Raw genomic sequence first — 13,953 nt, forward strand, 5'->3', positions numbered from 1 at the left:
TCTGATGTGTCGGTAACGTTCGTGAAAAAACGAACGAAATCACTGTAAACTGTGGATAGGCGGGCGTCTTGTCGGACACCTCGCGGTTGACAGGCGCCCCACCGTCTTTGTAAATGAAACATTCCGGCAGCGCTGTATGGCCAGCTGCGCTAGCGGCCATCAATTAATTGATGGAAAGTAGGTTGTTCTCATTCTAACTGGCAGACTCTACATTTTTCTGCTATTAAAATACAAATAGATAAAGTTTCTTTTTGCTTGCGCCTTTCGTGTACGAATATCATAACCATAAATTTGTTCTTCATTCTTTTTGTTTCCGACTATGGAAGAGTGAGAGAGAAAGAGAGGAAAAAAAAAAAAAAATAGACGAAGAGAGCACCGAAAACCGCGCCCCGTTGGCCCCTGCCGTCCGCACACTATTCGGGGAATTTGTTTTTAAGGCATTCATTTGGTGCAGCAACTTTCCTTGGCTGTTGCACGAACTCGCGTGCATAATTACATTCGATACAGTCACCCGAGTGCGAGGCGTATATATCACGAGAGGAGAGATCGTTTCTCTTTTTTTTTTTTTTTTTCTTTCCGCCTCTTCCCGTCTCCCGAAATTATTGTCCAGTTATGAAATGTGTTCAACCGAATTGTTATGCGCACAGTAGGGTCCTCGTTAAATAATAAAAAAAAAAAGGCGAAGAAAAAAAAAAAGGAAAACGAAAAACAACAACATGTGGAATTTTTCCAAAACCATAGAACATCTCGAACTCGTCTAGAAATTTGATTTTTTATGATTTGAAAAAATTTGCATGGAAGCATGAATAGGAAAATGCAATTCATCTTTTTTTTTCCGCTGGCCGCCACAGCTTTACGGGTCATTTTTGAGGGAACGTTCGGAAAACCGGTCCGCTTCGAACCTTGGCCAATGCTCATGCGTGCAAAAGCTAATTGAACAAGTTGTTGATCGCACTTGGCGATTGTCTCGGATTAATTCCTATCGAGCTTATGGTATGACTTGATTACCTTGTCCAGTCAACTTTGAATGTCATCGTCAAAGTTTTCGCTTCCCCATCAACAGCAAGTGAATGAATCGACCAAGGACTCGATTTGAAAACAAAAATTAGGACTTCTTTTTTCATTTTTTTTTTACGTCAACGTTTTTGTTTGAACGCTCCAGGCATCCTCCCCCCCCCCCCGCACTATAAAAAACCAATTTGTCATTGTTACGTTTATCTTTTGTTTCAAATTTTTTAATTGCCCTGATATTCCTCCAAGTCAACTGTCATGATTTATTAACTGAAGGACCATCTCCATCCCCCCCCCCCCTCTTCAAATCATTTCTTTGCCGCAAAAATGTAAACTTCTTTTTAAGGGAACGAAAAAAAAAAAATGATTGTTCTTCTTTTTGTTTCCTTCGTTTGCAAGTGAGGTCATATCATTTGGAGTAGAAAACATTTCTTTCTTTGATGGCAACACATAAAGCTTAAAAACTCTCTCTCTCTCTCTCTCTCTCTCTCTCTTTTCTTTGCATGTGCCCTGGTAATGACGTGCTAATCGGCGGTTTATTATTCTCAGGCCGCTTCTTTTGTTGTTGTTGTTGTTGTGTGGCTCGTTATTGCACCTCTCTATGTCGCAGATATGTCTGCCGAGCATTATTGCTCATGATGGTGGGGGCTACGTTATTATCGGCGCAAGGTCGGAACCCGATAGTTTAGGAGAGACCTTCGTCTTGTGGCTTTTTTCTTTGTTTTATCTTCGGCCTTTTCTTTTGCTCAGCGCATTCTTGTTGTATTCATTTCTCCTGCGTTTTTGTTGATGTTGTTGTTTAGTCTTTGTTTTATTAGCTTTCGGATTGCACACAATGGCCTTTTTCGCATCAGCCATTCGTCTCTTTTCCTTTTTTGTTGTTTTTTGGCTTATTTGAAAAACAAATGCGGCAACGTTGAGAACCGTCCGTTCTCCGTGACCAATCGACACGGACATTTATGGTAAATACGTGTAGCGCTAATATGTGCGAACTTTCCAATCAGTTTCTCGTGAATGATTGATCGAGGGTCTTCAGACGCAACGGCCTTTTTTTTTTTTTTTTTTTTTACGTACATTCTGCTCATCTGTCAACTTCTTTCAATTCATGTTAACTAATTCCGATGTGTTTCTTTTGCATTTCAATAGATCACGTATGCCGGAAAGTGCACCGTCAGGCAGGCGGTCCAATCGGTGGCGCTCGAGCTGCACATCTGTGAATTCCGGCTGCGCATGAGCGACACCCTGGCCATCGTTTCGCCCGCCGCTGAGGTCTCCCTCTTGGACGGCGATACCGTCCTGTTGGAGGACGCCACCCGAGTCCGCGACGAACGTGGAGGTAAGTCACCGCGTCCTGTTACAGAATAACAGAGCGGAGAGTTTATTATTTTTTTTCTTTTAAATTCCCGCGGTTAATTTTATTTTTTTTTTTGATTTTCGTTGTGAACGTGATTACGTGTTAAGAGTTCGTAACGTGCTCTCGTTTTTCAATTACTCTGGCACCACCAATAACGTGGGTACAACTGAGCTCGATGCTTTAGATTTCGAGTGCAATCGTCGCCTCGTATTTAAATTCCGTGGGCGTTCGGCGGGGGTCGATGCTGAGTTCGTCCGACTGGTGTTGCCATAGAAATGGGTCCGTCCATTAGCGTTTGATTTATAGCTAAAAGAAAAGTAAAACGAATCCCATTTGAAAGGAGTGAAATAAAAACAAAATCGTTTTATTTCTCATCGGTCACGCGATATCCGCGTTCGGAAAAGATGGAGGTTTGAAACATTCTTGAGTAATGGCCAAATTGCTCGAACAAGAAGCGTTTTAACCGATTTCGCGGGCACTCCGAATATAAAAAATGAAATGTTTCGCAGTCCATTCCATTTTTCATATTCGCTAGGCATTCGAATAAACGTTTTTTATTTTTATCTGGCTTTGGAAAGAGGCAGGCAAAAATTAGCACAAACTGTGGGGGGAGTGAGAAATCCGGATGATTGACTCATGGCGGCACACACAACGATATACATGTATAAGGACATAACTTTTTTTTTTTTTTCCTGAATCTTTTATCGTTGCCTATATTATCTTCTATACATTTTTCATCAACAAAATCCAAGGTCTTTTGATCGAGGCTACTGCCTCTTCCCAGCATAATTTTTTTCTTTTTGGTTTGCCCTGCTGATGAGGACATCAAGTAGCAGACTGACAGCTTAATCGCATTTTCCGATCAATCAAAAGTATTTATATCTCGTGAAAGTCAATTAAGGCACCGGCCGCTCGCATCTCCCGCTGTGACGACTTTTTTCGGTTCCTTTTTTTTTTTTCTTTTTTTTTTTTTCTTTTTTTTTTTCTTTTTTGCCAAGCTCGTACTTAATGCTGGGGTGCATCCTGCATAGCCCCTTTAGGCAAAACATAGTTTTCCCTTTTTTTTTTTCTAATTTTCTCTCTCTGCTGGCGAATGGCGATTGTTACGCAGCTGATGATGAAATAAACACAGCAAGTCCTTCGCCCTCTGGCAGAAATGCAATGCCGAAAAAAAAAACTAAACAAACGAGGCACAGCTTTTGCCTTGTTGATGCAGCAATAGCTTAGGTCAGCCAGCGCCCGTTTGCCATAGTGAAAGTGCCATCATCATCCGCATTGGCTTGCCGCTCGTTATGTTTTTTTTTTTTTTTTTTTTTTTTTCTTATTTTCTTTTCTGACTCGATGATTATATCGCCCCAAAATGTGTACGGCTACAGTCCAATAAAAAACGGCCAATTTATTCCCGTAGTACACCCAAGAAAGGCACTTGTGTGCGTGTGTGTCGATGAATTTTTGATGATGAATCAACATAACCGCCCAACAAGAGCCCGAATCAATGATCCAGATGACGTCAATCAAGTCGTTAACATTTTTCGGTTAGTGCGTGCCGTTCATCCCCTCAAGTTTTTTCTTAGCGCGTTTTTTTTTTTTTTTTTTTTTTTTGCGTAAGTACATCACGTCTCTGAACATGTAAATTTCGGCGGAAGCGTTTCTCAAACTAGGGATCTATTAAGAATTTTGATGGGCTCTGACAGATGGCCTTCCGCCTATTTTTCTTTAAACTTCTTCTTTTTTCTTCTCTCGAAACCCATCAATTGCATATTAACTTTACATCGAATCTGGAACGTCGATTCAGTTAGATCTTGTATAACAAGCGACATTTTTTGTTTTCAAATTTGAAGACGTACCCTTTTTCAACATCTGCTGTTGTTCTCGTTATAAACCCAACATGGAAAAAAACTGGACCGTACATGTCGTGTCATGTCTGCCACTACGTTATACCCTACATTGCCAAGCCTGTAGGCATGACTGTTCTTTTCTAATCTTGGCTCGTTTTGCCAGTTTTGAGAAATGAGAATTTTCCTTTTTTTTTTCTTTCAAAGGAACGAAGGGAGACCGTGAAAGTTATTAGCGTAGACAGGCCCTCCTCCATTTTAGACGTGTCCCCCAATTTCCGTCAATGATTCATTCGCTTGATTTGTTTTTGCCGTCCCCTTGTTTGGGTCTGTGTTGTTCCAATCGACAGCCGGGCAGACACTTTCTTTGTTTGACGTGACGATGTAATCAGTAGGTTGTGATGTCTGCTCGCAGAATAAAGAACAATGGGGAAAGAAAAGAAAACGAAAAAATAGACAGAAAGTACAGGCCACTTGTTTCCGTGACGGTGTTTGTTGCCTCGTTGCAACGAGATTCTCTTTCAAAAACATCGACCAACTATTTTACAAACAAGTTGACCCGCAGAGCTTTTGTTTGTTTTGTTTAGAAACTGAAACCAATGCCCGGCTATTATTATTATTATTTTTTTTTTTTAAAGAAAGGCTGAATGCGGACGGGTAGCAGACTTGTGAAACGCGCAAGTCCAAAAGTCAGTTGGTTGCAGCCAATCAACGACAATGAAAAGTGACGTCACTTTTCTTTTTCCCCTTTTCCAAACGATCCTAGTGAAGGATTAGATCAGGGGCCGAGCAAAAAGCTGGGCAGACTCGGAATGAAAACCAACTCCAAAGTTGGCTTGTTATTAGTTGCCTTGTAAACTAATGTCAAGAAAATTGAGAATATGTTGGAAGTTGTCTGTGTGTCTGTTGTTATTATCCGCCAGGAAAATCAAAGCCAGACCCAAAAAATTTTGTTCGTTGTTTTTATTAACAACAAACAATCGTTACCGCTGCTGCGCCCTATACACAAAAAGGAGTTTCACGCGTTCGTTCGTTAATATAGAACCCAACGAGCTGCCGGTTTATTTTGTTTTAATTTCTTTCCGTTTTTTTTCTTTTTCCTTCTTCTTTCTATGCCGTCGAGTCTTCGTATCTTTTCTTGAAAAAAAAAAAAAAAAAAAAAATTCTGTTGGACGCTCCGCGTTGTATTCGCTGTGCTGTAAGCCCTTCAGGGGGTCCCGGCGTTTTTTTGGCTGCGTGAACAACAACGCGCGTGCGGCTCTTAGTGACCAATGCGTGGCCAAAGTGTTCAGACCGCGCCGTACTCTGCTCCCGTGTGTGTCGTGTTTTGCCCCGTGTGAGTTATAGATCGTTCGCCCTTCCGTTCTTCCTCGTTTGAGTGTGTCGCCCATGTGCTTGATCTTGTTGTCAACGTCTATGCTGATGTTACGTACGTGAAATGGTTACCTTGATGTGATGCCCAGTGCGTGTGGTGCAACTCTTTTGAGGACAGAGGCCATGCTCTTGAATCCTTCGCACGACATGTTACCACCAAGTATGAAAAGAAAACACAACAAACGAAACAGAAGTGGAAACATGTCTCACTTTCCCTATCTATTTCTGCATGTTGACATTTCAAGAAATATCTTGATGTCATTTTTTTTTTTTTCTTTTTGTTGCTTTGGAGTAACTTTTCACATTTTGTCTCTACAAAACTAGGCAGCATCGCCTTTCATGGCTGTTGGAAAACTGCTGGACCGTGTGGGGGGTCATTATCGTAAACATCAGTTCAACGGAAAGAGGACAGTAGAAGAGTTTTTAAAAAAGGAAGCAAATAACGTTGACATGTTTCGAGTTTAGATTGCGCCCATACAGAAACAAGAAAAGAAAAAAAAAAAAATAATAGCCCGGAGTAGCAAAAATAATTCGAGTTTTCCTTTTCGTTTGTGTGTGTGTGTGTAATTCGTTCGTGTTAAACGCATTTTGGCGAGCTGAAAATGAATGACGAAATTGAGATCGTTTTTTTTCGCTCTCTCTCTCTCTCTTTTTAATCCCCGCAAGAAAAGCGAATGACGCGGACGATATCGGCAACAAGGCAACAAGTAGACGTCACGTTCTCTATCATTAGTTTAATTATAGCCATCAATTCCTCGATGCCGCTGTTGTATCGATCAAGAGGAACAAAATAAGCGACGAAAGGGGGGCAATTAAAGCTCGAAAACAAAGCGGGTCAACTTAATTATACGAGCACCAAATTATGGTCATCTGTTTACATGCAACGACAATCACAATTTGCTGTAATCTCATTAAAGAGTTTCTTTTGAAAGAGAAAAAAAAAAGAGATACGGAAAAAGGGGGAGGCGGATCTCCATCTTTTTTGGTTTTTTTTGCGGATGTACATATTGATGTGTTCTTTGCTCGTTGATAATCTTTTGTCTTTCTCAAACATTCTCGATTGTTTTTTTTTGGTTTTTTGGTTTTTTTTTGCTCTTGGTTAACCGACACAAAATGAAAAAGTTAAGGGTGGTGAAGAATGCTGTGCCGACATTCCGCCACGTTTGCCTTGTGTGTAGTCTAGATGCATCCACTTTGTTTGGATTTGAGTAGTTTTTTTTTTTTTTTGTCCCTCTCTCTGTCTCGTGTCGGATAAGATAAGATATGATGGATGCATTGAACTGATGTTCTTCAACTATGGTCAGCCTGAAAGTCACTCTGTTATGCCATTGTTATTTATTTGATTTTCTAATTCATTTGTTTTCGCTTCATTGCAGAAACGGATGCGCGGTTTCGGCTGACCGAGGATCTGCTCGACGCCGAGCGCGAATTCCTCGTCAGCCTGAGGACCATCTACGACATCTATGCCCGGCCTTTGAGGAAGCTCTGCTCCATTAGCGACGAAGAGCAGAAACAGCTCTTTGGCGGCGTCGAGCCCGTCCTCTCCGTCAGCAACATGCTTCTCACCAAGGTAAGCGTTTTCGAAATGTTGAAAGACAATCGTGAATGAGGACACATTAGCGACAATCTAGAGTTGTATACGTTATTAAGTGGGTTGTTATTGGCCAATGAGGGACTCGTTTGTTCGATTTTAGGGTGTGTGGGAAACTCGCGGAAATGTCCAGCTTATTAAGTCGTAGTATTTATTATTTTTTTTTTTTTTTTATATAATCGTGCGTGTAGTAACTGCGTATAGCTCAAACATTGCGGGCATTTTCTTTTCGCGTTCACATTTTAATGCCAAGTTGAATTCCGTGCATTCAATTCTACCCTTCCTGAGAAATTGTTCGTCCAGCCAGTTTGAACGGCTTTTTTTTTTTCTCTTGGTTTTTTTTTTTTTTTTTTTTGGTTAAACTACATTTTTAGTTTGGGGACAGGGACAGAGTTCGATTCAGTGTTTTGCTTGTGTCTATCTGCATTATCACATTCGTTTCTCTCGTTCGCCCTTTATTTTTTAATAGTCTCTATTCTAATTATTAAAAGATAAAGGCGTTGTTCGATTGTTTCCGCGTGTATTCAGCTTTTTAAAATAAAGCCCTTTTTTTTTTACGCATACAAAGAGCTATCGAAATGACCCATTGTGAAATAGACTGGGGGGCTAGAGACGGACACTGACGGTCGCTAAAAAGTGTTTATTGTTTGCTTAATTTGACTGGCGACTTATCGCATATCCAACCGTTACCAGTTAACAGCTTGTGGAATATCCTGAACCCAGGTGCATACAGCCAAGTCTATTCGCTAGCTCTGTCACCTGTTCGCACGCCGTTTCAGTCCGAAAGCAATTTGTGTGTGTGTGTGTGTGACTCGTGCCCTCCATTTTCGAAGTTTATTTTCCTTTAACCCCAAGACCCATATTTTCTCTCGATTTTTTCTTCCTCGTTTCACCGCTTGTTCCGGTCACATCGATCTCATCGCTTTTTTTTAAAAACGTAACTAGCTAGCGTTTGTTCCTAACAAGGGGTGCTTCGTTTAAACTGTTTTTTACGCGCATAGGACATTCATTTTTTGAAAGAAAAAAAAAGCCGTTGGCTGACCGACAGAAAATGTGAAAATGTTTTTCCCACCATAAATCATTCCACTTTTTTTTTTTTTTTTTTTTAACGAAAAGAACCAGGACTGCGTGAATCGCAATATTAAAATAAAAAATAGCGTGGATTTAATCTCGTTTCTGGAGGGATGTAAGCTCATTCATTCATTTGAGTTCACGTCAGAATTGCGTGGCACTTCGTTTAGTCCGCATTTCATTCCCCATTTTTCGAGAATGAAATGATCTCGTTTGCGCCAAATGCACCGACATTTCGAATGTATTAGACAAGGAGTTGACGTGCTGTAAAAGCATTAAAAAAAAGGGACCTTGTTGGCTTATTCATTTTTAAATGCAATCAATCATACTGGCGTCTAGTCTAGACGTCGGTTTTTCACACTATAGATGTGTTTGTTCAGCAATCAGATTTTTTTTTTTTCATCCCCTTCTTTCTTGGATTGCCGTTATTTCTGCTGTTGAATCCAATTAACTTTGAAATAAATCATCCGTCTCGAAATTAAAAAAAGAACGAAAGGTGGGAAGGAGGGAGACAGAAAAACGCATAAGGTGTCGGGTTGTCCCATTTTTTTTTTGTTGTTGTTCGGGTTGTTGTTGTTACTATTGGGCGTGTATGTTTAAATGTCAAAAGAGCAGCAACACACAAGTATGGACCTTGATAGTGCGTGTGCATGCCAAACGAGATGGAGAGTGTATTAGCGCGAAGGAGCCCCAAATCAGGATGCTGGGTCCAACCCCACTTTCGGGCTCTATTTATTTTATATTCTTATTTTATTTTATTATATTTTTTTTTTTTTAAAAAGGAAATGTTATGTAATCCCCCTGTACGAAGAAGAAAAGAAACTAACAAGCGTCGCTGTTACATCTACGCAGGAAAGCAATGTAGTCTGCGTGTGTGACTTATTTATTGGAATATTTGCCAGCGGGCCACTTGCTTTTTTTTTTCTTCTCGACATAACCACAAATAGACAGAGAGAAAGAGAAAGAGAGAGAGATAGAAAATATGTTTGTCTAAATATTTGACTTGATTTTTATTTTTCGTTTTCTTTGTCTGCCGTTTAGCTGGAAGACGCCCTTGCTGCGTGGGACCCGCACGAGACCAAAATCGGTATGAATTCTAGTTCTGGTTTTGTTTTTTTAAATTTTTGTTCTCTGTTCCAGAAAACAATATGCAGATCTTTTTAGTTTTATTCATTGTCTGCTGACAATTAAAGAGAAAAAAAAAATACAAAAAACGTCGTGAGAGGTTCATTTATCCTATTTCATACTTGTAATTAACATATTTTGTTTTGTCTCCGAATTAGGTTCGCTGTTTTCCAAACAATTCTGGAACCAGTTCGACGACTACTTCCGTTTCTTCACGCACGCCAAGGAGTAAGTTTTGACGTGCTTATCATTCCTTCACGTTTTACGCTTTAAAAAAAAAAAAAATGTGACATTTGAATGCGACCATTTTTTGGCCTTGCTTATACAGCAGCATTCTTTCTTAGCTTTCCAACTCTTTTGCTTTTAATGAATTCATTGAAATTGAGTTGCTTCGTTGTGTCTTAAAAGAAGACGCCATTCAAATTGGCGATTTTCAATCAAGAAATCACATGACCGTTAGTATTCAAATATATTGCACGCTTCGGCCATAATTGAAAGTAACGATCGACATCCCTCTAGGCCATTTACGCACGATGTAGTTTTTCTTCTGGCTTTTGTTTTTGTTTTACAATTTTTTAAAATTCTGTTTTGATACGGTGTGATGGTCCCTCGCGGACCCCATTCGAAGAAATTTCCCTTTTTATTAAGTGGGTACTAAAAATTTTAAAATAAAACAAAAACAAACCGCCCGTTTCTGTCAATTTCCATAACGATCCCTCCAGTATTTTTTATATCGACTTCAAAAAAACAAAAAAAAAAAAAAACAAGAAGAAACTCATTTTTCTTTCTTTTTTTTTGTTTTTTTTTATGCTTGTGTATATTCGCTCATTTTGGGGGTCCGTTTAACGATCGTGTTGGCCTAGGGTTTGACGCCGCACGTGGCAAACAGACGTTTTTCAGCGACCCATTTATTATTAACTTGTTAGTTTTTTGTTCCCCCCCATTCTAACGTGTCGAGATGCTGGCTGTGTTTTTTATTTGCATCTCTTCGCCCCCCCCCCCTTCCTTTTGTTTTGACGTATTCACCGTCATGCTTATTACCGTTTTTGCTTTGCCTATTTTTTTTTTTCAACAGATTACTAAGGGAGAAACAGTGTCGCGACGAGGAATTCATCGAGATCTGCAAACTGAGGCAAGGAGCTGCTTTGCACACCATCGATTCGCTGCTCGACCTACCGGTGAGTCCCACTCCTCCTTATTTGCGTTCGTGATTAATGAGCACAACAGTTACTCGTACGGACAATGCCAAACTGCGAGCTCATTACTTATTCTTAGTGCACCCAAACGAAAAAAGAAAAAGCGAATACAAGTAACGAATAATTGACGCACCGTACAAGCCCCGTCGCCGTGCGTATAGCGAACTTTAGCGCGTTCGAGAGAGCGTGATTCACGCACGACCAATCAGATTGTTCGAGGTCGATTTTTTGGCGGCTCGTCCGCATTCGCTTGTTTGTTCTTTTCTCCAATAACAACCTCATCATTTTTTTTTGTTTCGTTTTGGCTTCGAATCCCTCTTGTAAAGATGGCAAACCTCCAGTAGCGTGGGTGGTCCCATCATCTCCTTTTTTTTTTGATTCATTATCAACAGATTCACGGTGTTTATTGCGCTTGTGTGTCCGTTGGGGTGTTGCTTTTTTTTGTTGTTGTTGTTGCTCTTTCTTCTACCTGTTTGTGTATTTTCCACATGCTTGGCTGTCAGCCACGAAATGTTTACGCGCTGGTGATTATTGGCGGATGATCTCACCACCGAACAAGAAATTGAATATGGCGCGCTTTTTTTCCGCACCGCTATTAGCTTAATTGCCAATAAGGTAACGAGCTCTCGCCACATTTTTTTCTTTTTTTTTTTTTTTTTTTGCATCGTGAGATGTTTGCGTAAAGCACCTAAAGCACCTAAAGCACCGTGTCAGACATGGGGTGCAACGGTCTGTCACAACATCAAGTGCTTGTTCCAGAAACATAAAAACCCTTTTTTGCTTGACTTTTTTTTTTTTGCGGTTACTCGAGCATCTATTTCATCATATCTTGACGACGGAAATGTCCACGTTATTATTTATCTTCTTTTTTTTTTTTCACGCCAAGAGTAACCTAAATTTCTTTTCGATACGAACGCTGGTAAGAGTTTTAGAATCCGCCGCTAGATGGCGTGGCGTTTGCATGCGGGAAACAAATTTTATTATTTCGGGAGAATTCGGCGCGTTCTAGTCCAATTCAATTCAATCAAAAAGGCGAAAAATATATTTTTTTTTCTATTTCCATTATCAAGGATGTGTGCCTTTTGATTTTTCTTTTTCTTTTAAAATTGACCACCCGCTTAAACATCTTTTAGGCGGGAGCTTTTCGAAATTTTTTTTTTTTTTTTTTTGTCTAAAGAGAAAAAAAAGTCTTCCCATTTTCTCCATGCCCTTTTTCGTACAGCGAACACAATAGCAACAACGCACCGGAAATGCCAGCTTTCTCTCCCTCACCGTTTCGGAAGGCTAGGATTTGTGTGTTCGCTTACGCTGCCGCCGCTATTTATTGTCGGCGGGTGTACATCATTTCGTAAGTGTGCCGCTTGTTCCGTAGTACCTACTCAACTACCTCTTTTTTTTTTCCTCCTTTATTTGAAAAAAAAAAATGAAGAAGAATGAAGCGTAGAAAAAAAAAAAGAAAGAAAACATGTGACACTCTCGCGGCGTCTATGAAACAAGTGGTCGATCTATTATCTTCATTTTTTTTTTTTTTTTTGTTCTAAATGGTCGGACCCATTTCGGGGACGTTGGACGATGAATCTGTCGTTGGAACTCATCATCCACATGTTAGCCAATTTTTTTTTCTTCGTGAGTGAGTGGGAGGGGGGTCCCTGAGCAACTGTTGGTAATACGTGTAGTACAATAGCCATAAAGTTCTATAGCACAAGAAAGACAGGAGAATGGTGGAAGAAAAAAAAAAATCCAATTAACCTCAATTTTTTTTGTTGTTGTCTTGTTTGCAGAATTCCCCGAATCGAAATTTTAAAAAATTCGGTGTTTCAAGTCATATACGATTTGATTGAATTCTCCTGTTTTCGTTTCTATCGAAACACTTGCGCATGTTGAACCCAACGTGTAAATTGCTCGATTTTTTCCTCTTATTACAGTAGGAAATGGAGAAGTCCCTAGAAACGCACGAAATTCGTGAGCGTGAAACAAGTACTGCCGTGATCAAAAATGGGGTTAAAAGACGACATGTTATACAATATTATATTTCTTTAAAAAAAAAAAACGTGGGCGGGCTTCTTTCTTTTTGGATGATGGTGGTTTGCGAGTCCCTTTTTTTTCCGGGTTGTGGCGATCTCGTAGCGGTGAAGAGAGAGGAAGCCAAGAAAACAAAACCAAAAATGATAATTGCTCTCGTTTTCAGCTTCACAAAAGAGCAAATCAAATAAATGGAAATGATTAACCCAACGAGGTTGAAGATATTTCCTGCAATTTTTTTCTTTTTCTCCCCTAGAAAAAAAAAAAAATTTGAACTTAAGTGAAGCTGAAACGAAAGAAGAAAGTGCGGTCGCTCGTGACGGTAAAACAGGTTGGATAACCTGCCTGTTTATAAACGTATTTATTATTATTGCAATAACCAAACAAGAAACATACAAAAAAAACTATTCTTTTTTTTTTTTTTTTTTTGTTCCTTACAATTTTTGTGTGTTTGTTTTCTTCTCTTCCCGTTTGGATGATTAAGCTTCACTGACGCTCTCTTCCGCCTTAACCCACACACACACACACAGGCAACTTGCACGCGGGAGAAAGTTCTTTTGAAATTTTTTTTTCTTCTTCTTCTCTTCGGCTGTCGGCAAAGTTACCTGTTGCTTTTTTTTTTTTCTCTCTCTCTTTCTCGAAGAGGGGGACTCCCTACGGCGCTGCGTGCCTGGCTCATTTCACTTTGACATTTCTTCTGAAATATCTGGAACGTTGCCCTCTATCTTAAGCCTATCTCTAACTATACACATAGTTGTGTATAGTTAGAAGCACTAACCATTTTTCTCTCTTTTCCTTCATTTTTTTTTTTTTTTAAAGGAAAAATACCCCGCACCTGAAAGAAAAAAGAATTACGTATAAACAGACGGACTGAAATAGTTTGTGTCTTTTATACAAAGAAAAAAAAAAGGGCCGTCTAGCGCGTCTAACGAGACTTTGTACAGGAATGTTGTTGACTTGTTTGTAGGCTTGTAGGCCTCATTTTACACAATAACTAAAAAAAGAAAAATGAAGGAGATGTTCCTCCCCCTGAATTGGATTTAAATTATCCCTTGAGATTCACGTTGACAATTTTTTTATTGTTTGGAAGTTGGCCCAATTCTTTGCCCGACTGCCATCCGTGTTATTATTGCGCTGGTCCAGGGGACCAATTGAGATTCTTATAATAACGATGCATTTCTCGCGTAACAACGAGAAGCCGCTCGCATTACAAAACACCTGTGTGGAAAACCGTGTTGTTTCGCGTCATTCTCTCCCGGCGGAAATGATTGTCCCGGTAACTTCTTTTTCTCCTCTACTAAACCCTGGAAAAAAAAAACGAGCTGACATCTCTGACCTAGTGCGAAACAAGCCGATAGGTGCCAAACGGCTATT

General features: G+C 39.9%; 1 protein-coding gene across 1 annotated transcript in view; it reads left to right on the forward strand.

Moving 5' to 3' along the window:
* LOC130696460 (uncharacterized) overlaps positions 1 to 13,953 on the forward strand; it is a 96,603-nt gene that overhangs the window by 20,985 nt on the left and 61,665 nt on the right. Inside the window, exons 6-10 of the mRNA XM_057519537.2 lie at positions 2,158 to 2,347; positions 6,951 to 7,144; positions 9,278 to 9,323; positions 9,520 to 9,589; positions 10,437 to 10,539. Coding sequence (XP_057375520.1) covers positions 2,158 to 2,347; positions 6,951 to 7,144; positions 9,278 to 9,323; positions 9,520 to 9,589; positions 10,437 to 10,539 — 603 coding nt within the window. The remainder of the gene's footprint in view (positions 1 to 2,157; positions 2,348 to 6,950; positions 7,145 to 9,277; positions 9,324 to 9,519; positions 9,590 to 10,436; positions 10,540 to 13,953) is intronic.

Source organism: Daphnia carinata, chromosome 5, assembly GCF_022539665.2.
Source record: "Daphnia carinata strain CSIRO-1 chromosome 5, CSIRO_AGI_Dcar_HiC_V3, whole genome shotgun sequence".
Taxonomy (NCBI): Eukaryota; Metazoa; Arthropoda; class Branchiopoda; order Diplostraca; family Daphniidae; genus Daphnia; species Daphnia carinata.